General features: G+C 38.1%; 1 protein-coding gene across 1 annotated transcript; it reads right to left on the bottom strand.

The window, feature by feature from the left end:
* Window positions 1-4753: 4753 nt before the first annotated feature.
* Window positions 4754-8658, bottom strand: sln (sarcolipin). Its single transcript, XM_072577478.1, has 2 exons — window positions 8513-8658; window positions 4754-5037 (listed from the first exon to the last, which is right to left on the bottom strand). The coding sequence occupies exon 2, from the start codon at window positions 4904-4906 to the stop codon at window positions 4811-4813; it is 96 nt and encodes a 31-aa protein (XP_072433579.1). The 5' UTR covers window positions 4907-5037; window positions 8513-8658; the 3' UTR covers window positions 4754-4810.
* Window positions 8659-26391: the final 17733 nt, after the last annotated feature.

Raw genomic sequence — 26391 nt, 5'->3', positions numbered from 1 at the left:
TCCATAAGTATCTCCATCCTCAATAATAGTGGAAGGGAGAACCTCAAACATGTCAGTGTAAGAGATAAGATTGAAACATTTACAATCTATAACCAGAAGTGTCAAGTCCTGCCCTTGCTGTGCCCCCACAGCATGACAGATGCCAGTCTATTGGCAATTTGATTCCAATTGATGTCAAAAAATGGCTGAAGGAATTGCATTTTGCAAAGACTATGGGCCCTCAGATTTTTCCGGCAATAGTACTGAAAAACTAATGCTCCAGAACTTGTTGTGCCTCAATTCAAGCTCAGTGCAGGTACAGCATTGGTATCTAACCTGCAATGTGAAAAATTGTCTAGGTATCTACTTTACACAAAAAAAAGACAAATCCAACCAAGTCAAGTACCTTGGTCTACTCTTTCTTGGTCAAGTGGTATGGTGGCTCAGTGGTTAGCACTGCTGCCTCACAGCACCAGGGTCCCAGGTACAATTCTAGCTTCAGGCAACTGTCTGTGTGGAGTTTGCACATTCACCCTGTGTCTGTGTGGGTTTCCTCCCACAGTCTAAAGATGTACAGGTCAGGTAAATTGTCCATAACACTAGGTGCATCATTCAGAGGGGAATGGGTCTGGGTGGGTTATTCTTTGGAAGGTTGGTGTGGACTGGTTGGGCAGAAGGGCCTGTTTCCACACAGTAGGGAATCTAATCTAAAGTGATGGAAGAGTTCATCACCAGTGCTATCGAGTAGCATTTGCTTAGCAATAACCTGCTCTGTTTTGATTTCAGCAGACTCACTTAGCTCTTTAACTTGTTACAACCATTATCCAAGTATAGATAAAAGGTCTGAATTCCAGAGGTGAGGTGAGAGTCGTTTGGCCCTGATATCAAGGCTAGATTTGACTGAGTGCGGCACCATGGGGTCCTAGCAAAATTAGAGTTTGTGCGAATCAGAGTGAAGACTTTGTGCTGATTGAAACCATACCTAGCTCAAAGCAAGATATGGTTGTCATAAATCAGTCATCAGGACATCTCTACAGGAATTACTCAATGTAGTGTCTTAGACTTAACCATCTTCAGCTGCTTCATCAATGACTTTCCTCCGTCATAAGGTCGGAAGTAAGGATATTCACTGATGGCGGCACAGTATTCAGCACTGTTTGTGAATCCTCATATAATGATGCATCCAGACCTGAACAATATGCAGATTTGGGCTTACAAATGGCAAATAACTTTGAACCATGCAGTAGGTAATGACCATTCACTGAAAAAGGAAATTCCACAAATATCTCCATCCTCAATGATGGTGAAGGGGGAGCCTCACACATCTGTGTAAGAGATAAGGTTTAACCATTTACAATCTACAACCATTAATGACTATTTCCATCAAGGGTTAATCTAACCCTCACCTCTCAACACTCAATAGCATAGCCATCATCAAATCCCTCATTATCAATCTCCTGAAGTCACCGTTGAACTTAATCTAAACAGAATTGTTTGGCTCCAAGACCAACTCAGAGGCTAGGAATTCTGCAGCAGGTAACTCATCTCCTGACACTAAAGTCTAGATTAGAGTGATGCTGGAAAAGCACAGCAGGTCAGGCAGCATCCGAGAGACACTAAAACCTGTCCACCATCTACAACACAGGTCAGGAGTGTGTCTAGATCATAATAACTAGGAACAGAAGTGGGCCATTCAGCTCATCAAGTCTGTTCCACCATTCAATGGGTTCATGGTGACCTGACAAACCTTGACTCCATTTTCCTGCCATTTCCCCAAAATCTGTGATTCCTTTAAAAACCTGCCTCAACCTTGAATATATTTAATTACCCAGATTCAATAACCCTCTGTGGTAAAGAACTCCCCAGATTCACTACCTTCTGAGAAAAGAATTTCATCCTTATCCCTGTCTTAAATATGTGACTCTTTATTCTGAGATTTGAGTCTTTGGTTCTAGATTCTCCCAAAAGAGGAAACAATCTTTCTACATCTACACTGTCAAAACCCCTCATGGAATAAACCTTTTTTGCCAGGATGAATACAGCTCTAATTACATTCAAGATGCTTGACATCATCCATTACAAAGCAGCCCACTTGGTTGGCACCACATCCACAAAAGACCATTCACTTGACTTCGAATGTATGGTAGCAGCAGAAATCTACAAAGGCTCCAATTACCTTCCAAACATGTGATCACTACCGTATAAAAATACAAGTGCAGAAGATGCATAGAAGCATCACCACTTGCTAGTCTTCTTCTGAGCATCTCATCATTGTCACTTGGAATTATATTGCTGTTCCTTCAGTGTCACTGAGTCAAAAACACAGAACTCCTTCCCCAACTGAATTGTGGGTCTACCTACAGCAAGTGGACTGGAGCAGTGCAAGAAGGCAACTCCTCACTACCTTCTCAAGGGCAACTAGGAATGGTCAATAAATGATTCATTCAGTAAAATCAACATCCCCAAAATGAAACTTTCTAAAAAAGCACTATGAATGTGTTGTGTTGCTAATCTATGCCAAAGATTTTATTTTTAAACCTTTCCCCAAATGACCCTTCCCCACTTACCATGGAGGCACTAATAATTGAGGCCAAAGTGGTTCAATGTTACCTTTTTCGATGTTGATATCTTAATTCATAGGACAATATGTATGTAAATGCATATAAAGAACCTTTAGAGTGAACTTGTGTTGTGTCAACCTGCAGTTTTCATTTACTTCCATGATGTTGGAGTGAGACAAAGACCCAAGTGCTTACTTATGGGAAATAAAACAGGATAAAACTGAAAGCACCACACCACACTTTTCTATCTCTTAATGAGATGGAAAAGCCTTGGACTCTGATCCTCTGCTTTACCTTTGTGGAGAATAAATAGAAGGCACACAATATTTATAACCACAATAAAATATGTTAGCAAATAAGTCATTCTTAAAGCTGGCATTCAGCATTTATTTCATTAAAAATCTTAATTGTTTTCCAATTCATTATAGATTCCAATAATGTTTGCAAAAGTACGACCCATCTTATTGAAAATTGTTGCTTGGTGCAGGGTAATATAAAATTTGAGTATTGCCAAGTAAAAGAAATATGTTGTCAGGGGTTTTCCTCTGGCACTCATCAGGATGCAACTGTAAGATTACAACATCTCCAAGGCAACATTGGTTTATACAGTTCGGGAATAGGGTATTGATTGGTTGGCATGTGGGCTCTAACTGGTAGAGGTATTGCCATGGAGGATGCACCAAAGGTATATTTAACTGCCAACTTTTAAAGTCAAGTCAGGCAAGTCAGCTCTGATTAGTCAATATTTGGAGATGCTGGTGTTGGAATGTGGTGTACAAAGTTAAAAATCACACAATACCAGATTATAGTCCAACAGGTTTAATTGAAAGCAAACAGGTGATTGCTCCTGATGAAGGAGCAGCGCTCCGAAAGCTAGTGTGCTTCCAATTAAACCTATTGGACTATTACCTGGTGTTGAGTGATTTTTTACTGATTGGTCAAGGATTTGCTCTGGAGAATATACCAGGGTTTGACTGTCCCTCAAGCTTTTACACAGTGACATGTAAGACCTATGCATTGACTTTAGTAAAATTAATTTTTGTTACTCTTACTTTGTGGAAATATATTTGAACATGTGTTTTTGTGGTGAGATTATAAGATTGGCATTACTTTAAATATAAGTGATTGTCTTAATTATATGTTTATATTTATATATAACAGTACAAGTAACTCTTGTGATAGAGTGATCAAAGCAACATGGTAACTATAAAGTAGCTTAAATGTGTATTTAATGCCAATGAGCTTATAACATGAGGACCTTTAGCCTACTGAAAAACATGTGAATATACCTTTGATATTCATGTGTAGAATGCTAAGGGTCAATACTGTTTGATCAAGATAGCATTACTTTTATCCATGAGTTTGTGCTTCAACCAATCTTTTGGAACATATCAACAGAGAAGATAATCTATAATTATTCATTTCAAGGATGGGCATGTTAAAGAATAGAAAGCAAAGGCTAGAAAACAAAATGTCCATGATATAACATTGAATTAGAAGTGTAATTTATTTATCAGTACATTTCCATTGATCATTTTGATCATTATTTTTCTTTGAATAGTTAGTGGCAAGTGCTGTTTGAGAAGCAAAGCCACATGTTTACCATCACATTGTATTGTATTGTAAATATCAAAACAGATGGCCATATATATTAAAGGGCATGCGTCATCCCATGTTTCTGTATTTCAAACCAGAAAATTGAGAAGAGACCTCAAAAGAGGCCAACATCACGCTGCTTGGTAACACCAAGATTGCAGGGAATAGTAGAGGAGAAACAAATGGAAGAAACGGTAGAATTGTTTGCTTACTTTGAGTTGTTTTAAAATACTGCTTGAAAATATAAAATCTTTTTTGGGCAGCATCATTGCCATCTTGTTGATTAAACAAGTATAAAGATTGGTAGAATCTAATGAATTGTAGCCCTATTGCTCCTAATGACTGAGCTTCTATGGAGAATTATAAAGCTGATAACGTGAAGTAGCTTTGCTGTTTGCATGCAATTTCACCATCATGTTCATGCCCATGAATCATGAAAGGGTGACACATGCCCTTTCAAATAAATTGCAGAGGGTCAAAATAGGGCATTTACAAAAGATGTAACATACAAGGAACCAGAAGTCAAACAAATAATTGCACAGTTAAATCATCTTCACACTGCAGCCACTGGATAGCTTCCTTAGAGAGAAAGTAAACAAACAACAGAAGTCATGAAGTCATGACAAACTGGCACAATTTATTGTAGGAGCTACTTTTACATAGGCAATAGTCGGTCACTCCTGATAGGATTTAACGAGAAGCCACATAAGTAGCACAGTCATCAAAACAACCATAAAGTTCAAGAAGAGCTCTTGTGTGGATCTATCCATGGTCGTAGTGTGTTAAGGAGCAGGAAGTCGCAACCAGTTGCGTAGAAATAGACCAGTTCAGATGAGCCAACACCTCAGAATAACAGCAGGCTGAACTCGACTCCAACACACTCTTCAAACTTATTGGTTGTCTGAAATAAATGAGTACACAGATCTTTCCTGTTAGTTTAAATTTAGTTTTCATAGATCTCCTCAAACAACTTCCAACATTCAAAACATTGAAAAGGAATAAAATGGCATCAGAAACATATCAGCTCTTGGTCTGTCTTATTAAATATACTGTGCATACAAAAATACAGAAATTTCTAGATAAACTCAACAGGTCTAGAGAATCTGTGGAGAGAAAGCAGAGTTAGTGTTTCAGGTCCAGTTCTGAAGAAGGGTCACTGGACCCAAAATATTAACTCAGTTTTCTATCCACAGATGCTGCCAGACCTGCTGAGTTCCTCTAGTAAGTTTCTTTTTGTTTGTGATTTCCAGCATTGGCAGTTCTTTGGTTTATTTCATTAAGTATAATCTCTTCTTTTGTTGAAACTATGAATTTGAGGTGACTAGATGTAATACATCATTATGCTTTCCTTTCATTTCTGAAATCCCAATTCAAATCCAACCCATCAGATGAAAAAGGAGTCTCGCATTTTTTAGGTGGTCCAAAAGGCCCAACTGCAATGATCTTAAATAGGTCCTAGTGTATGTGGGGCCATAGCAGAAAAATGTCCACAGCTGAGAACAAACTCCGTTAAGAAAGGCAAACTTATCTTTTTGGGGGCGAAGCCCGAGCATTACAATCATAGAGTCATATAGCACGGAAACAGATTACTGATAAAAGCTGGGAGTCCTGAGTCATGCATGATCTCCCCAGCATTACATTGAAATATTTAGTAGGTCCAACCAACCAGGTCATCATAAAGATGATGGAAGATCACAAAATAGGGACTGGTATGAAAACCTGACTATGGGACTTAGGACAGCCATAACAGATGTGGTTCCCATGATGGGTTAAGGAGCCATATAGAAAGAAAGAAACAGAGGAAGAGCCTCCAGTCCGGAGAACTGCTACTGTAACTGGCGCTGCTGAGAAGGCAGTTGAAGCCTGTGTTTAGTGGAGGATGGAGGGGCTTAAGAAGAAGTCTCAGGAGACATTTCAACAGACTGGACAGCAGCAGATGTGCTCAGGAGAAGCCCATGAGCCAATAATTTAACTCAATGAAACAGAGAGTAGGGTGAAGGAAGTACACAAGCAGAGTTTGCTTGGCGCAGCTATGCAACATTAAAGCTCGAAGAAACCCAGGGAAATATTAGCTGGTGAAGCTAGCAGTCCATGGACAAGCTGGAGTTGTGGCCATGTGTAGCTCCTGGGGTGCAGTTTTCAGGATGCAGGGGTGTGCAGTCCCAAGAAACAAGAGTGAACAACCAGGACACAAGCAGGCCATTAAGGGAGTCCATGATGGAGCAGCATTTGAGAGAGTTCATAAGTGAAGATTTGGAATTCCTTGAGGAGGAGACAAAATTGAAAAAGATTTGGTGACCCAGTTTGAGAGGGTTGCTGAGAAATTCACTTGCTGTCTTAGGTGTTTAACCACAGTTTGTCTGTTACCCACATCGACCTGTGTTAATTATGGATATTAGAATAAAAATCACAAATAAATATTGTAGATTTTTTTTGCTCCAACTTTGTATTGTAAAGTTTATTTTTCTTGTTGGATATCATGGAAACTTGTGGTTTTATTCTCTTACAAATTACCTTAGATCTCACAATTCATCTTAATTGGAGTAAAATATTTCTGGACCCTAGCCAGACCATTTTATAAATTTGGCAGTCTGTCTCTGAGATCATAACAATTAAAATTTTATTCAACAACTTAAAGACTCAAAATTGTAGAAAGAAGTTTTTAAAAAATCATATTTTATGTTGATCTTCCAATGTTAACAGTTAACACACAATGCTAATGTAATTAATTCTGCTCAGCTTCATGCTATGACACACACGGGCTGTTCAATGAAGTTCCCGTTTTGCTAAAAAGGCTTGATTTGCTACCACAGATTTCCTTCATCTTGAATAGCAGAAAAACTTATTTTAAAAATACATGATGTAGTTAAGACAGAAATTAAGTAGCAATGAATGAGCTTAACAGCTGTGCAATGAATGTGGCTATAGTAATTTGAAATCTAAATATAATATGTGGCAACAGTTATCTAAGGCCAACACCAAAGCTTAAGGTCAAAATAATTTTCATTGTTAATAGTTACATTTGGACTATTAAGAGATTAATTTAATGAGGTAAACTAAAAACAAATCTGTTGCATCTTAAATAGTTTCCAAAAAATTCCAAGCAAAACAAACATAATTGCAACCATCTTTGACTGGTCAGTTGTACTCACTTCTAGAGTATAATCCCCAACTATGAAGCACTATACTATCAAGTTACAGGGATGTTTGATTTATGCTTGGAACTAACACCACTCCTCTCAGCATATGTGACAAACAGATATTAAAACATTTGACTAGCCATGATCTAAAAATACATTGGGTTTCAACACTGATGTAGTGTTTCTAAATTGAAATTTCTTCACCAATATCACTGGACAATTTACTTTAAAAAATTCTTACATTCCTAGTAAGGTTAAAAAGGGAAAAGTAACAATCCTAAATAATTTTAAGAGCAGTTTTTTTTTTCTTTGTTTTCGATTGTAGATGTGCTTACTCTTTATTGGTAAAATTTGCATTATTTCAAAAGACTACATACAAGTGCATACATACAAGTATGTCTCAAGTGCAAAATCACAAGTTTTTGCTGAAGTAAGATATTGGGATGAGCTGTAAAATAATTGCTCCATTAGGCAAATTCTATTTAGAGTATTAAATATTCTTTGTAATATATTAGCATCAAAAAGCTTTATACCTTTTGGTGTGCACAGTACTTAGTGATTTGAAATGATTTGATCATTTGCGTAATCGATATCCTTAGCTGTTTATGAAGTCCAAAGTTTATTTGCAAACTAATTCTCTCTTTTACTTAATGGTAAATATTATTAAAGAAAGTGTGATATATTGATTGGAAAGCAGTACTTGTTTGCAGAATTCCATTAGCAAGCTAAAAGAGTTACATTATTAAAAATATGAATAATAAAGAATTAATAATCAGTTACAATGAAATGTGGCTATGAGATTTTATTATAACATTTCAATTGACTGCAAATAATATATCAACTCAAGAAGCATTAAGCATCTTTTAAAAAGTAAATTAGCAGCTAAACCTTTTTAAAATACAAATTGGTTTAGTTGAGTAATGTTCATGCTTTAGCACCCAAAATTAAATGATATTCTTATTTGTTCTTGATAAATTAATACGTAAGAATATAAGAAGAAAGTGAAGCTCATAAATCCCATTCTAAAAATGTGGTTGAATGATTTCTGTCTTGTGCGAAACCAAATTCCTTGTATTAACTGCATCAATGTCTTTAGCTCATTCTGAATTAGTTCATTATTTAAAGGTGTGAATAATTCCCAAAGAAAATCAAGAATTTGGAAAGACCCACAAAATCTGTAAGAGCAATACCTGTTACTTGCCATATTACTTCATAAACATGCATTGTATACTTTACCTATGCAGAATATTATCAAAATGTTGCAGCAATGAATGCCTTTCCACCTCTGAGAAGATAGCCCTGGTTCATTCACTGTTGATCTTCAAGTGCAGTCTGTGCAGCAAAGCTCTGAGCAGGATCTAAAGTAGTCCACATTGGAGAGCAGTGCTATATTTTTGGCAATAAAGGCAATGACGTCACAGGTATAGAATGTCACTGAGTAGATAGACCTAAAAGCGTGGCGGGTTTTCTGAGTACTATCTTATGCTTGTTAAATCTTACTATTAATTTTTAAAACATTTGAATTATAAAACGAACATACTTTCCTTGCAAAAAAAAGTAATAGGAAAGGCAATGCAATAATTTTAACTGTAAATGTCAAAATGATTTTTTTTCCATTGACTAATTTTCCTGAATGGAAGTTTTCTTTATCCTTTACCTTCATGATCTGACATCTTGAAACTTTGAATGAACAGATAACCTGCTCCCAAATTGTCATGAGTGCCATTTCATTTGTTGATAGTTAGCACTACAGTGATTCATGCGCAATGTTTGCCCCTCTCTGCACTCTGCATTTATCTCCATATATTTGAACAGCAACAGGAAATGTATTGATATAGCAGCTTTAATGTAGCAAAATATCCTAAGATATTTTAACATACAATAATTGACACCAAGCCAAAGGACGAGACATTCAAATATGTATCCAAATGCCTTCTTAAAGTAGTAATTTATAAGGAATGTTGTAAAGAAAAAGAGGTGTGAGAGAATTCTAGGCTTGTGGCAAAGACAAGTGAAAGACTTGGTTGGCAATAGTAAGATGAGGAAAGTGAAGATGGCACAAGTGCCTAGAATTGGAGGAACCCAGACTCCAAACTCAGTACTGAAAGTCTGACGGAGGCTTCTTTTTCAAATTAAACTAAGACAAATTTCCAAGCATTCTTTTAAGAACAATCACATCTTTCCTAAAGTGTAGTGAACAGAACTGGATCCAACACTCTAGTTGTAACCCAACCAGAGTGTCATATAGGCTCAGTAGAACTTCTCTGTTCTTGTATTCAGTACCTGTTTATTGTTGTGCCCAATTTCTAAGTGTACGGGTTCTTTAGCAGTCTAATGTGTCTGTGTGAGTTCTTGAGAAGTTCTTGAGAGGTCTTGAGAGTTCTTGAGAAGTTCTTGAGAAGTGTACAGGGAGAATAATCTTCTGGTCTAACAAAAAGAGTGTTGTTGACAAAATGAAGTTTATTGCATCTCTTCAACTATTCATTGGTTTAAATATAGGCTCTACATTACTACAAAGACTCTTGACAGAGCCTAGCCTTTGGTTTACCTCCATAGGATTCTACTTTATGCTTAAAGTCTTCAGTACATTATTATAATACATGATGTCTATTGCACTGAATCAAGTATTAACACTTTCAGGACCATTTATGCCCATATAAAACATGTTCCCCAACCTTATCTCTGATAGCTATTATTATATATTTCTTTACATAATTAGATTTACCATTAGCCCATCTCCTCCTAGGTTTTTGATTTTACAAATTCAGACAATCTGGAATTACCACGATTCTCCCTGAATGTGTTATCTTCAGAATTAAAAGAATGGTAGTTTTATTGGAAAGAACTTACTCCTCTTGGTCTGTGTTCATGAAGATTTGAGGTCATTATTCTCTTCTAAACTGGAGGATTTTTAATCTCACTCCTTTATCTTGGGAAGTCCATCACACCTGCAGGCACCTCTTCCTTATATACTCTTCAAATGTTGCTAATCTCTTATTAGAGTTGTCCTTCAAGAAGGTTTTATGCACCATCTCTTTAATTTGTGTCAGTGAATTTTTATTCTCAGTCTACAGATATCCATATTGAAGTAGATAGACTTTCTACTTCAAATTGTTGATTAATTTAGATTTTTTTCACCTTCACCTCTTGAATTGTTGGTGGAATCAACTTATTTACTTCCTTGACTCTTTTATTTGAGGATTCCTTTGTGCCTGATGTGAAGATTTTTTTTGGTAGGTAGGAAGATCAGATATTTTGCTTGAACTTGCCCCTTCATAATCATCTCAGCATCTAATGTATGACTTGAATTTGTTAAAACTAGTTGTTCTCTATACCATGTTGCAATCTGATTCAATACAATTCTTGAACTGTCTTGAGGGGAGTTTAGTGTTCAGTTGCAACACTTTTGTTTGCCATTCTTCTTAAAGCTTGTTGATACTTAGAATCTGAACCCTCTTCAGATTTATAGTAAAGGAAAACAATTCAACCAAACCAGTATATTGCTTTCAATCTCATTGATGATATGAAATAAACCTCTTATCCCAACATAATTAATCTCAGGGGATTCTGCTTTTTGTTTGGGTTCCATCATGAATTTAAGGAACCCCGTAACATCTTTTGCTGCTGTTCTTTGAATGATTGTGTCTTCACCTCAACTGTTCATTGGATAGTTGTCATTTAACCCCTTCCTGCTTTTGTAATACAGATATCCATAATTAATCTAGTCCCATTTACCAGCATTTAGCCCATATCCCTCTAAGTCCTTCCTATTCATGTATTTTTCCAGGTGCCTTTTAAATGTTGCAATTGTACCAGCCTCCACCACTTCCTCTGGTAGTTCATTCCATACACACACCTCTTTCTGTGTGAAGAAGTTGCCCCTTAGGTCCTTTTTAAATGTTCCCTCCCTCACCTTAACACTTTCAGAACTATTTACACCCATGTAAAGCATGTTCCCCAACCTTATCTCTGATAGCTATTATTATATATTTGCTTACATAATTAGATTTACTTTTAGCCTATCTCCTCCTAGGTTTCAATCTGATTAATTATGCCCTCTAGTTTTGGATTCCACTACCCTGTGGAAAAAAACAACGCTCCTCCTAATTTTATAAACTTCTATAAGGTTGCTCCTCAGCCTCCGATGCTCCAGGGAAAGCAACCCCAGCTTAATCAGCCTCTCTCCATAGCTCAAATCCTCCAACACTGACAACATCCTCATAAATATTTTCTGAACCCTTTCAAGTTTCACAACATCTTTCCTATAGCAGGGGGACCAGAACTGAACGCAGCTTGCCAAAAGTGGCCTAACCAAAGACATGTACAGCTGCACTGTGACCTCCCCAACTTCTATACACAATGCACTGACCAATAAAGGCAAGCATACCAAAAGTGACCTAACCAATGTCGTGTACAGCTGCAACATGACCCACAACTCCTGTACTCAATGCACTGACCAATAAAGGCAAGCATGCCAAAAGCCTTCTTCGCTACCCTGTCCACGTGCGTCTCCACATTTGAGAAACTATGAATCTGCACTCCAAGATCTTTTTGTTCAGCAACACTCCCTAGGACCTTACCATTAGGTATATAAGTTTTGCCCTAGTTCGTCCTACCAAAATATGGCACCTCACATTTATCTAGATTAAATTCCATCCACCACTCTTTGGCCTATTGGTCCATCTGGTCAAGGTCCTATTGTACTCTGGAGGTAATCTTCTTCATTGTCCACTACACCGTCAACTACGTTGTCACCTGCAAATCTGCTAACTATAACTCCTAGACTGGGACTCTGGGTAATCCAAAGTAGAGGACAGGAGAAAATTGTGGCTATAAGAGCTGCTCCTTTTTTGCAGTTGTTTTTAGTGTTGGAGCTGACTTCCTCGGTTTCTTGGAGTAGTAGTTATTGTATTGTTTTGGAACTTTGGAAAAAAATTGATCAAAACAATAGTAATTTAAAATGGGAAGAAAGAAGAAGAGCAGATACCATGTGGGAAATGAAAACAGAAAGGAGCATAGCGCTTGGCTACTCATTTTACCAACCTCTCAATATCCTTCTGTAGTTGATTGGTGTCATCCTCACTGTTGGGCACACCTTGAAGTTAAGAATCATTAATAAAGTTTGAAATTTTGCTTTCTATTGAAATATCCAAGGCTTATTGTCGAATAATGATTGTGTTAAATGGAGATTTGGAAGAGGACATGGTGAAGGAGAGCCATTCCTTTTATCTTGGAATCTGATCCTGTTTCAGATATCATCAAGAGGCAGAACAGAGATAAGGAATAAGAGGTGATGAAAGAGAATTCCAAAGTTCATTCTAAGGGAAGAAGAGCATGAGATTCCCAGGCTATAGGTGGATAAATAAGAACAATGTGAGGGCAGTCCTTTGAGAGGGAAAATAGGCAAGACCAGGAACTTGGAGAGGCAGTGTTTGTAAGATCATTGGAGTATAAGGTCAGATATTTCATGCTTAGAGGTGAAGTTGAGAGACAGCAGGATTATACTGGACAAGAAAGAATCCTTTGTACTAGCCTATATCTGTTCAGAACTGGGTTCAAAACTATGTCCATCCCTGTTTTGAAACACTGAGCATTTGATGCTACCCTTCAACACCAACCAGATCTCTAGCCTAATTACTTGGAGAAATTGTTTGGAGATTCAGTGTTTAAAAGTATCTGAAAACAAAAAAAAAGTATTTAATTGCTTACCATAGTATCTTTTTCTTCACTTTTCGTTGCTCTCTAAAACCCATGTATAAAATACTTTTGAAATATAATATATGTATGTACTATTAAAGTGGTCAGCATAAAGTATTCAGCTCTGTAGATGATGAGAAGCAGTCAATAATTTGTGTCACTGCTGCCTATTCAGTGGTGACAGAATGTCAACATCATTCTTACATCTGATAGGAAGCTATCTCATTGTGATCTGTCCCACTTTGGCTATAACTTGGCAGTAAATCAAGCTTGTGACCAGATCATTCAAGCCATATCTGTGTCTGTACCTTTGTGGAATGTCTTAGTTTAGACTACATGGCTGAATATAGGACTGTCTTTTAAAAGGAGGAAAATTCCAAAACTGAGATCCAAATTGGCTAGGGAGGCCTCACAGTTGGACAATGGGACATGAAAGCAGATTTTAAGCAATTAAAGTGTGGGAGTGGGTGTGGGAGCTGGTCCATAAAGGCTGGGCATGGGAGGTCATCTTGTAAGCTGAAAAACGGGCATCATTTTTAATGGGCTGGCAACACTCCTATCAGAGGCATCAGACATACAGAAGGCTAAAGAAGGGTGTTTTTCAGGAAAGCCTGTATTTAAGTGAGGTGGAGAGAAGTGCTCCACAGAACTGATAGGAAGAGGAGGCCAGCAAGTCTCAGCAAGTAATAAAGTTTGATAGTCACAGAGGAAGTCAGCAATTGTACAGTGGTCGCACGTTTATTGTTGCAATTAGCTGTCCCAGTACAGCTATAACATTGGCTCCAATCAGACAATGTGGAAAATTACCCTGGTATGTCCTGTAATCAAAAGGCAGGACAAATCTAATCTGGCCCAACCACTCAACTGTCAATTATCAGTAAAACGATAGATGGAGTCATCAACAGTGCCATCTGTTTTGCAATGACCTACGCACTGGTGCTCAGTCTGGGTTCTACCAGGGCCACATCTCCTGACCTTAGTTCAGACTTTGTTCAAACATAGACAAAAGAGCTGAATTCCAGAGCTGAGGTAAGAGTGGCCACCCTTGACCCCAAGGTTGCTTGAGTGTGGCATCAATGTGCCTGAGCAAAATTAGATTAACTGGGAATCAGAGGGAGAACTCTGCACTGTTTGGAGTCATATGTAGCACAAACAAAGATGTACAGATTACAATGGAAATCCAATTGCATGCATTAGCATGGAAGTGTCAATCCACAAGCTCCTTTAGGCATCTGAAAATCTTCCACCTGGTATATACAATCCATCCAGCAGTGAGTCAGTGTACTGACCAGGATGAATCAGGATATTCAATGACTCCAGAATGCATGTAAGGCATATCAAACATACCAATCCTAAAAGCAGAGCAAGCTTCCAAATTCTCATGGTATTCTTTGGATAAAAGTAGCAATAGACATATTCACAATGCACGGGGAAGATTACATCATTATAGTGGTATACTTTTCCTAAATTTCCATTATTGGCTGATGGTGAAACGTAATGAGTACAACCATCACTGACAGTATGATCACTATTTTCAGTTGCTTCAGTAAGCCAGAATGGATATTACACATCTTAGTTCACTGGCAAACCATTTAATGAAATGTATACAGATTGAGGGATGACCCATGTCATGTTCATGTTCAATTGGTTCGTGCTATCACCATTGTCAAGCAACATAGCAACATTTTTGCATTGCATTGCTGCATTTTCCTGCAACGCCAATGAAGAAAGAATTACTATCCCCAGGACAATTTGTGCTCAGAAGGCAAATGCAAGTGCTCTTGATCCACATTATTGTCTAACCAGTCTGAGACATTGAACATTCTTCTTCAAAGACATGAAGGACATGCAGAACATCAGGTAGAGAACTAGCAAAAATATGCACCAGGCAGAGAGTGCAAGTTGGAAATCCAAATGTAAATGAATATCAGCAAAGATTACTAGAATATACAACCAGCCTAGATCATACAAAATCATTTCTGATCATGGTACCATGATCATTACAAATGAACAGGAGCCACCTCAGACTAATGTATGACATACCAATCATGTTTGAAGAGAGTGAGGAAGAAAACTTTGACAATGATTCTGTGATGATGATGAATAAGAATAGCCAGCAGCAAGACAACCATGTTGTCAAGCAAGTTCACCAAAGAACAACACATATTACACATTATGATATGATTTATGGACAAAGTTTACAAAAACAATGATTTAATGTACACCTATGAGGCAAAATCGAAAAGTGTGGTGCTGGAAAAACACAGCAGGTCAAGGAGCATCCAAGCAGCAGGAGAGTCGATGTTTCAAGCGTAAGCCCTTCATCAGGAATTCCCAAAACATCGACATTCCTGCTCACCATTCCTGCTGTGCTTTTCCAGTGCAATACTTTTTGACTCTGATCTCCAGCATTTGCAGTCCTCACTTTCACCTATGAGGCAAAGTCAATGTTTGATAAATTTAAGATGATGTATCATCAGATCACAGAAGACTACATCTCAGAGTTTAACAGGTTTGTAGAACTGCAGAAATGTAGAACTCCTAGAGTCTGTGTTGGCAATTAAGCTATTAGACTGTCCACAAACTTTGCACATTGGTTCTGATAGGTGTTCAGTTTTAAGCAATGATTCTCTTTTTGAACAAATGGCTGTTGCTCTAAAAATGTTTTTAGGAGATAATCCTTCCCAGTTACGTTCTCAGGACTTGTTGGGATTTCTGTAGTGATCAAAAAGTATTGACGACTATGATTACTGACTCTCAAAGTCAAAGGGCCTTTATTGCAGGGAACCATTTAGGATGGAACTTCTGAAGCCTTTTGCAGGGGATTTGTCCCTTTAATGCATTTCCTGAATCAAGGGAAATGCAGTATTGAGTTGATATCTGACAATTAAAATAGTCCAGAAATCCACAGGAATAATTACATTTCCAGCGTGACTCTAAATGATATTATGCTATGAACTGTCCAAGCATAAAGAATCAAGTATTTGAAACGACTCATTAAACAAATGGTCCTGAGGATGACTAGGATAAAAATCAACAGCAAGAAAATATTGTGTCAGTGCCTGAAACTTAAGTCGGCCCACAAGTATCTTTGTTGCTGACTTATTAATCAATTGTGCTCAACTAGGTAGTGGCTTTACTCAATAGTGTGTGATATCAACTGACTGAGCTATTATTTATAAACCCTGGACAAAGGACTCAAAAATAGGGTAAATATATGGAAACTCTAGTTGCTTTTGAGTCAGGAATGATAATCGTTGTCATCTTTAAAACAGTGAACTTGTGAAATCATAGGATTGCATCATCTCATAAGCCCTGATGTCATCTCAAGTGTTATATTATTATTACTGAGTAAGTCTTCAATAAAAGAAGCAAAAATGTGTTTCATTTCAGAGTTAACAGATAATGAAGGTCAGCTTGCAAATGACAAATTTCAGGACATGTAAAAGAACTTAATTATTATAGTAACGCATACTGCTGCACAAAGTCTAGTCAGTGATGGCCGATGCAAAAAGAATTATAAAGCATTTGTATTTGATGAAGCCGTATACTGAGTTTCAAACATTACTGTACATATTTGAAGAAACTGGAAGTTCTTCATCAAGTGGTCCAAGAAATGCTATCAACCTCTGCAGATAGGGTTCTGGCTGATCAGAATAAACTTGTATGGAAATTGCATGAAAACGTTGTAAGAATTCAAGTTACAATTAAATTATGCCTGGGTTATAGATAAAGAGTATAAATCCCCTGTAGAGCAGATCATTATGCAATGTGATACATGTATTAAATATCAAAAGATATCATCATGCCTGGTTGTACATTTTCCTTTAGCATAGGAATTCAGTGAAGTAGCAGTCATGGAGCTGAAGACATGGGACATTCTTCAGAAAAATGATTACATTTTGAACATGTGGCAGCAGTTTTAGCATATGCACATCGAAAAATAAATTAAGGACCATATGGACTATAGTGGACAAAGTCATGGGAAATTAGGTTGCATGGGCATTGAGTGACCAATAAAATTCTTCCCAGAAGGCAAAGCTGGCAAATAAGACATACTGGTCTGAACCATTACATTCATTTCCAAGTTTCACTTCTGAGGTAACAGATTATGAAGGTCAATTTGCAAATAACAAATTTCAGGGCATGAACTTAATTATCATAGTATACTGCTGCACAAAGTCTGGTCAGGAGTGGCCTATGCCAAAAGAAGCCATGTAATAATTGGTGAGATATTGCACAAAATGTAGGCAGATCAGAAGAACCGTAAGTTACAAACAGCATGGGCAGTACATGTAAAAATCTCTTTACAAGCCACACTAATCAGATAGGGTTCAGATCCACAGTTGTCTTCAAGACTGCCTGACAATGCTCCAGTACAACAACGCACAGCAATAAAGAAAGAAAACAGTTTGGTTTATAGACCCATCTAAATGGATTACATGTCAATGGAAAAGTGTTCATTAAAACTCAGCCATCAGAAAACATTAGCAGAGCATTGTCACATTGCATCAGACCATCTGGAGAAGATTTCAGATCTGATGACATGATTTACTCTAAAGTACAAGGATACAGGGAATGGAAAGGACCAGGAAAAGTTATTGGGCATGACAGATAAACTTTCACAATATGACACATAAAGGCACATTCCTCATCTGTTGTGAGGTAAGTGATGAAGCACCACGTTACAAGTTCTACAAGTTGGAACAGGAGGGGCAGGATATTAGAGTTCAGGAATTACATACTTATATACATTCTGGTTGGGAAGTATATGAAAATGTAAAGTCCATTAGTTCAAAGTAGATTTATGGGTCATTTTGAAGGCATAGAGTCAGATGACTGGAGGGTGGCCATGATAGCCTGGCATACAGACATGTGTACAAGAAAATATGAAGACAAATTACATTTCCAAAATGAGGAACAAGAATTGAGCACCATGGATTGTTAGCAATGGGTACAAGAGTAGAGAACTAGAAACAGATCCAGTACTGATATAGGCAATACATATAGGAAAAAAAGTCATGTGCAGTCGAGCAGATTTCAAGCAGGCATTATGACAGGAGTAGCCCAGAAAGATCTCAACATCAGAAAAGAGGTTGCAGTCAGACAAGACAACTCAGTGATGTGGGTAATAGAGAGTCTTCTCCATCAATGGATGAAAGTAGAAGTCTCCATGATCGACAACTGTAGAATGGAAGATATGGTGATAGTAGAAGCTAACTTAAGAGAGTTAGAGGATTAGAAATAACTTGGAGTAGATTTCAAAATTGAAGATAAAAATAAATTTGCTCTGTCATACATGTGGATCTGTATGGAAAAGGTCTTACCAAATGGCACTTATAAACCAAGGATACATTGGTAATTGGAGGGGAGGAATAGCTTAGGGAGCAAAATGTTTAGTACAGGCAGTCCTATGGCTGGAAAAGTACGTTTGAATATCTTTTTAACCATTTTAATAACCTTGTGTTGAAAGTATAACTCTATAGATAGCAAAATTGCAGTCCTTCAGAGTAACCAGCTCAAGACAGGAGTATCATTACAATCCAAAAGGAAGCATCAGGAGTAAACGAAAGCTCCAGAAGTTATATAAATGCAATTATGAGTTAAATGATGTTTCTTGGATTTGATATTTTTCAGAAAGGGTACTTCTGCCAACATTAACTTATTCACCACCAAGAGTGGACCTGAAAATGTTCTATCAGAAGTATAACAGAAAACTTTCAAGATATTCATTGAAACTTATAAGATTCTTAAGAGGCTTGATAGGGTAAATATTGAGAGGGTATTTCTCTTTATGTGAGGGTCTAGGACCAGAGAGCTTGGTCTCAGAATAAAGGGGCACCAATTTAAGACTGAGATGAGGAGCAATTCCTTCTCTCAGAGGATTCCTTGCTAGAGCGAGCTGTGGGGACAGAATCCTTGTGTATATTTAAGGTTGAGGTGGATAGATTCTTAATCAGTAGAGGAATCAAGGTTTATGGGAAAAGGACAGGAATGTGGACATAAGGAATGTTGGAACAGCTGTGATCTTACTGAAAGAGCTTAACGGTCCATTCCTATTTCTTATGGTCTTATTGTCTTAGCTTTATGTTGACATCATTTTTGGTAGAGGGGCGCCAATAATATTGAAGAAAATTCATAGATTGAATTACAAAGAATTCAAAATTGGCAGAGAAGCTTCTGGAATTTTCAAACATGTGGCTTTGGAAATTAGGCTGAGTCAAATGTAATACTATACTGAGAGTCTTACTTAGAAAATGCCAATCCTATTGCAATTAGTCATATCGGGACAGAAAGATGAGGCTGCTACCAAAGATGAGATGGAATGGCTGAAATGTCTCATCAGAAAGCACAACAGTTTAAGCACTCAGACTAGACCAAACACAAATTTTGATCTAACAGAACTTAATCTGGCTATGAGAAATCCAAAGATGGAGAACATTTTTTAAGAGTGAATAAAACTTATTAAAAAATGAAAATTAAGAAGCATATCCTGTAGACCTCAGCTTTGGATGATCCCAATAATATGACAATAGTCATTGTTTAAACATCATTTCTGCATGATATATGTTAGCGATGAATTTTCCAGTGCAAGATGACTTGTGATAGTTCTTGTGGGACAAAAAGGGGAAAGGTTGCTCCTTGGCGTGGAAGACAAAGAAAATGAGAAGAGTGGTGAAAAGCACACAAGCTGCTAGATCTCTAACTTTCATTTATATGGTGTTCCGTTTGTGTAAGATTTGAAGAAATTCTATATGTTAACAGGACAGACAAAGCAACTATAATAGAATAGAGTACCTTTGTGAAATAATGTATATTCTACAAAAGGTGGAAGTGAAAATGACTATGGATAGATAGAACCAGTTTAAAGCAGAGTTGGAGGAGAAAGAGAAGTGTTTGAATTTTTCATAAAGAGGAATATTTCTGCATAAAAATCAATATTCTAGGGAAAGGCTGAGTTTCTATGTAACAATGGGAAATCTGAGATTGTGTTTTATTTTTATCTATGTACCCTTTATAAATCTAACTTTTTTCTTAAAACAAAAAGAGTCTGTCAACATAAGAAATTCAGATCTCTTTAACAGTCATCTCCAGAGCTGATGATGCTAACTGGATTCTGCATTTAAGAGCTTTGTTCCTAGGGCCTTTGTGGTGCAGTAGTAGATTATTCATTCATAGGATGATGGCATCTCTAGTTAGGCCAGCATTTGTTGCCCATCCCTAATTGTCCAGATATCGCCTGGACCATCGCCTCCCCATAATATCCCTACCTCTGAGTTCAAATCCCACCTGCTTGAGAAGTGTGGAATAACATCACTTTTGATTTTAAATATAAATAAAAGACTGCCCCTGGAGTTTAATGGTGGTAGGTAGTTGATGAAAACTTTGAAAGTCAAATGAAACCAGGTTATAGTCCAACAGATTTATTTAAAATCACAAGCCTTTGGAGGACTATAACCTGTTGCGATGTGGTTTTTCACATTGTCCACCACAGTCCAATGATGTTGATGATTTGGTGATAGATAAAAAGTCATTCAGATGTGTGTACAAACAATTTGGACTAAGAGCCGGGTTCTTCTAGATATAAAAAAAGGAACTGAGTTCCTCTTCAGCAGGGAGTTGGTTTCTGGACAGCAAAAGAGTCCCATAGGGAAAGGTGGAAGCAGGTGTTTCTGCGAAACTAAACAAAAGCTTTATAAATCTCTGAGTGTATTTTGCTGTCTGATTCAACATATGGATGTCAGCCTATAAAACAAAAAACAAAAAACAGCTGCTCCTCAGATGCTGCCTGGCCTGCTGTTCTTTTCCAGCACCACACTCTTGACTCTTTGACAATGACACTAAGACTTGAAATCTCATTGATGGAGGTAACACCTGCAAGTTGCAGAATTTTCCTTACGTTTGAAGGCACTTCAGAGCTCAAGAACCCAGAGGATGTATGCCATGGTCATCAAATACATCAGAGCAGTGTGTTTCCATGTCAGCTTCACACACCAGGACAGCACTGGAATTTGCACCAGTTGGTGAACTGATGAGAAGGAAGTCATGAAATAACTGTACTGTACTGCATTCAATGAGGGCAATGATGAATGCATGCCTTTGTTTTATGACATGATTGGATTCCCCAGATCAAACCACACATCAGAATCTCATTTTCAGAAAATCTGTGAGCTGCAGAATGGATTCCTTGTAGTCACATGTTAACTGTCATTGTCCACAGCCTATGTTTTGGGGTCCTATTTGGTGTAAGTAGCCATATCTTCAGACATTCACTGTCCAACCAGGGAAGTGTCCAGTTGGTCTGAAAAGCTGGCGAATCTGGGACTGTCTCAGGATGAATGTTGTGGTAGCTTCCTGACTACCTTGTACACTGAGTACCTTGCAGCATCTTTTTCTGATGGACATATACTAACAGTGTATTCAATGAGAGAAACTCTTCCCTGTTCTTGAAGGTACCTGACTGTTCAGGAGGACTGTTCAATGATACCATAATTGTATACCCACCTAAACTGGGTACTACAGCAATGGCCCTGAACCTAACCACCTTCAAGGTCTGACTAGGCTGGTTTTTGTGAAACCCTGTGGATTGTGACATCTGTGAGCTGCTTGATGCAGAGATGGAGCTTTGACTGGCTTATCCACAAATGTCTGAAGGATCCTTGGAATAATCTATTTAATGTAGGAATGGCAATTCTCACCACTGCAACCCATTGGCTGCAATTCTGTTACAGCATTGAACACCAACACAATCTGCCAAGAGTATTCTGGTAACCTTTGAAACTGACACGCTGATATTTCCATGTAGCACAGCCTTTGTCAGTCACCTCTTTCATCTGGGTAGTGCCTTCTGTGACCACTCTGCATTCTCCTCATCCATCTCCCCTTTCACCCACATGGACCTGCTACTCCTCTGGGTGTTACAATTCTGCTCTCTGGAATTGCCTCTCTCTCCCTCTCAATTTTCATCCCGACCAGAGGATTCAACAAATGAATGCATAAGACCCTTTACTAACTGATACACTCAGAGCCTCTCAGCTCCCTTCACATTGCACAGTGGAGAAGCACTTCCTTTGATGTGTATGTGCATTATACAATACTTACAGTCGATGCCCCTCCCTCACCCCACCATGTGTTCATACTTCTCACTTTCCCTGTGTTGTAATGTTGTGGCTCTGAATGGCTTCCAATCCTCAGTTGCCATGAGATTTCACTTCCCTATAGATGGCCAGCCCACTGAAGCACTATGATCTAATGATCCTTCAACAAAATGTAAAAAACACCTCATAACAGTAGTAAATGAGCTTCTTAACAATGTGCACCACTATTGTACCCCTCTCAATCACACCAGAAACATTGTCCCATAGCAAGAACACACTGGATTTCAATCTGACCATTTAGCAGTTCTTCTGTAATTCTGCTTTTGAAGGTCAAATAAAGTAATAATGTGTATGTATTTCTAGTTCGTTCCACTTTGAACAGAATCCAGTGCTCTGCTTCTTGCATGGTGCACGTACTAACACCTGTCACTGACTGCTATACTTGCAACGGAGCCTTCTAGAATTCTCACATTGCTGGTTAAAATAACCACGGGAAGCTATTGGAACAAAAATGCCTTTCCTTCCGTTTAAGCCTAAGACTCAGAATTTGTTTGCTACTTGAAGAAATTGTGGTCTATAAATTCAGTAGTATCCAAAGCTAGGTATGTTGAGCATAAAGCCCTGTTCTTGTTGAGTCAGCAGCACAAAACTTTTATGCTGCTACTGACTGGTGAGAATAACCCATTACTCATGTTGCACAGTGATTGCACAGCTACCAGAGTTAGGTTAGTCAGGGTATGGCTGGCCATGTAATGGAGATTGGTGACTTCACTTCAAGGTAGCCAAAATTACATTGGCAAAACACATTTCGGCTGCAGACACCCAAACAGAACCTATTTTGAAGAAAAGTTTAATGTGGGAAGCAAAATAAAATCCAGGGCTCTCGATACTGTTTAGGGGTCCTTGTGCATTCTACCTTAATAAACTTGAGATCATCCAAAATATTGTTGGCTGTGTTCTATCTCACTCCAAATGCCATTCACACATCACAAACTATATTCGCTTCTAATTTAGCAGTGTCTTGATTGTACAATGATCATCTTTTGTTTGCAAATTCCTCCATGGCCTCAGCTCTCTCTAACTCTATAATCCTCTCCCATGAGTCTTGATGATATCTAATGTCCTCCCACTTCTGGCCACTTGAGTATTTTTTAAATTGCTCCAACATTGATCACAACAGCTTCCACCCTAAGGCCTTAAACTCTAAAATTGCATACACACAATTCTCCTCTATCTCCCTCTCTATCTGTCTTTTAAATTCTCTTTGCCCAAATATTTGGTCACCTGCCCTAATATGCCATAAGTGGCTTCTGCATGTATCTGTGAAGGAACTTTGAATGTCTTAATACATTTAAAACGTTTTCAAGATACAGTCTGTTTTTTTGTGTGCTCTTACCTGATTAATAACATATTAATAACATATCTCAAACAGAACCAACTCCAGGGGATACCAATGAACAATTCATTCCAGCCTAAAATACAACCAATCACCACTCCCCTTCAGCTCCTTTGACAATGATGCCTCAAAGTAGTAACTTCTCCTTTAATCTCTAGAATGTCAATTTTGCTAACAAATCTATTATGTAATCAGAAACAATACTGTAAGTTGAGAATAGCAATATTGATAAAGACAATGGTGGTGAGGAGCATAGAATCCCCACTGCGTGGAAGAAGGCCATTTGGCCCATTGAATCCACACCGAAACACCGAACAGCATCAAACCCAGACCCACCCCCTTCAGTAACCCTGCATGTCCCATGGCTAATCCACCTACCCTGCACATCCCTGAATACTATGGGTAATTTAGTGTAGCCAATCTACCTAACCTGCACATCTTTGGACTGTGGGAAGAAACTGGAGCAGCCAGAGGAAACCCACTCAGACATAGGGAAGATGTGCACATTCCACACAGTTACCCAAGGCTAGAATCAAACTCTGATCCCTGGCACTCTGAGGCAGCAGTGCTGACCACTAAGCCACTGTGCCACCCCTGCAAGGTCATGCAAGCAAAACTTTGTTTTCTCTCATCTTGTTTCACTCTGTCCATAGGGAAGGAGATATAGATAATCCTGTTCATGTAGAGACTCTCAGTGACCGCCCTGATACAACCATGTACTGTAGAATGTGAGCTTACAGCTGATGTCACCTGTTGCCACCTGAAAGCTGTCCATGAAGTAAGACTTGAGGATTGCTGATACTGATTTAGTGAAGTGAAGTGTCACCATACATATTCTTAAGTAAAATTAATGTAAAAGAGTGTTCACTCATTACTGCCTGTGATAGTGGCTGACTGTGTAGTTCCCTCTTCCTACTGTTCTCCACTACTGTTTCTACTCTGTGTTACTTGGCCAATCGTTTTCAGGCTTCAACTCCAAAGGCGAGCCAACGGCCAATGAAACTAATTATGGCTGCAATCATTCTATTTCTGGGGCAAAGATAAGTTCTTTACCTGTGTATAGAAAGTGAACTTTATACAGTGATGAAACACAACATAAAATCCCTAGGAATCAACCAACAGGTTGAAAATGATAAATTTGATGTTAATGTCTGGTTTATCACCTTGTTAAATTTATTTACTTCAGAGAAACAGCTGGTGGTTATAATTGTCTGAGCACATATAAACACAGAACAGCTGTGACACTGGGTGTGGAACAAGAGGGATAAGACTGAAGATGGTCATAAACTCACTTTATAAAAGACATGTGTCTTGGTTTCTATTAATACCTTAGAGTTCTGCACAATTCCTTTAAATAGCAGTAGTGAGGGGGCCATCCTGTCCATGATTGCCATGTTTGCTGTGCGAGTTTAGCACGTGATAAGGTCAAGTATTGAAGCATTCAACCATTGGAAACAATTTCTTCAAGACACGCAAATTCCTTCTTTGTTTAACATTCAAATATTTCTGACATATGCCCATTCTGCTAGTGCATACACCTTAGCTGGTGTCAATGAAGAAAAAACTCTCCAATCATGAGAACTATACCCTGCACAAAGGAAAATAGTTGACATTGTTGGAGGTCAATAATCTCATTTCTGTAGCATAGTGCTCCACGTCTAACCACCTCAAGTTGCTTCATTAACAGCCATCATACCATCATAAGGTCAGAAGTGGGGATGTTCAATGATGATTGCACGTAGTTCAGCACCATTCACAACTCCTCAGATACTGAAGCAGTCTATATTCATATGTAGAAAGACTTGGATAACATCAAGGTTTGTGCGAATAAATGGAGAGTAACATTCAGGACATACAAAAACAAGGTAATGACCATCTCCAAACAGAGAGAACTCAATCATCTCCCCTTAATATCAATAGCATTACCATTGTTGCAACCTCATTATGTATATGTTGGCGATTATTATAGATCAAGAATTGAACTGGATCCATATAAATATTGCTACTACAAGAGCAGTTGAGAGGCTAGGAACTTCAGTGAGTAACTCACCTCCATACCGGTCAAAGCCTGTCAATCATCTGAGTACATCCCTATCATCTATCTGCAAGGCATACCCAAAAGTGTGATTGAATTTTTTTCCACTTGTCTGGATGAATGTAGCTACAACAAAATTCAAGAAGCTCAACACCATCCAGGACAAAGGAGCCTATCTGATATACACCCCACCTACCACAATTAATAATCAGCCCATTCACCACTGATGCACAGCAGAAGCATTGCATTCTATCACCTAGGATTCTTCAATTGCATCCTCTAAACTTGTGATGTCTACCATTTCAAACGATAAGGACAGCAGATGCAGGGGAACATTACCACTATGGCTTTTAAGCCATACACCATTCTGATGTATAACAATGTTATCATTCCTTCACTATGGGTGAGTCTAAATCCTGTAACTCCCTTTCTATTAGCACTATGGATGTAACTACATCATATGGACAGTGTCTCTGAGTTGAAAATAAATAGTACTTACAGCTTACTACTTGATTGATTCCACAACCTGTCATTATTACAGTGGGGGCCAGTAATCTCATAGTTTGATTGATAGTTCCAGGACATTATTAAGGAAGAAGCTCTTTTGATATGATGTCATGAATGCAAGTGTTGTTTTTCAAAAGGGATTAATCAATTATTTGAGGGGATTTAAATGTATTGATTGGGCTTTTATCAATGATAATATAGGAACTTAAAATTTTATTAAATCTCAGCCTGAGCTTTACTCAGGGTGGAAACTGATGAGTTGGTATGAAGGGAGGAAGGACAAACAATGATAGAGCATTGATTGGTGTGGGGCTATAAGGAACAAAAGAGGGTGATTGGCGGTTCACAAGCTGACACTAAATTGACATAGGGTCCTAAGGCA

This window comes from Chiloscyllium punctatum, chromosome 9, assembly GCF_047496795.1.
Source record: "Chiloscyllium punctatum isolate Juve2018m chromosome 9, sChiPun1.3, whole genome shotgun sequence".
NCBI classification, from domain to species: Eukaryota; Metazoa; Chordata; class Chondrichthyes; order Orectolobiformes; family Hemiscylliidae; genus Chiloscyllium; species Chiloscyllium punctatum.
Note: the sequence above shows the minus strand (reverse complement) of the source record. Positions and strands in the feature narration are given on the sequence as shown.

Excerpts from the sequence above, each read along its gene's own strand:
- sln (XM_072577478.1), bottom strand. The coding sequence starts at position 4,906 with ATGGATAGATCCACACAAGAGCTCTTCTTGAACTTTATGGTTGTTTTG.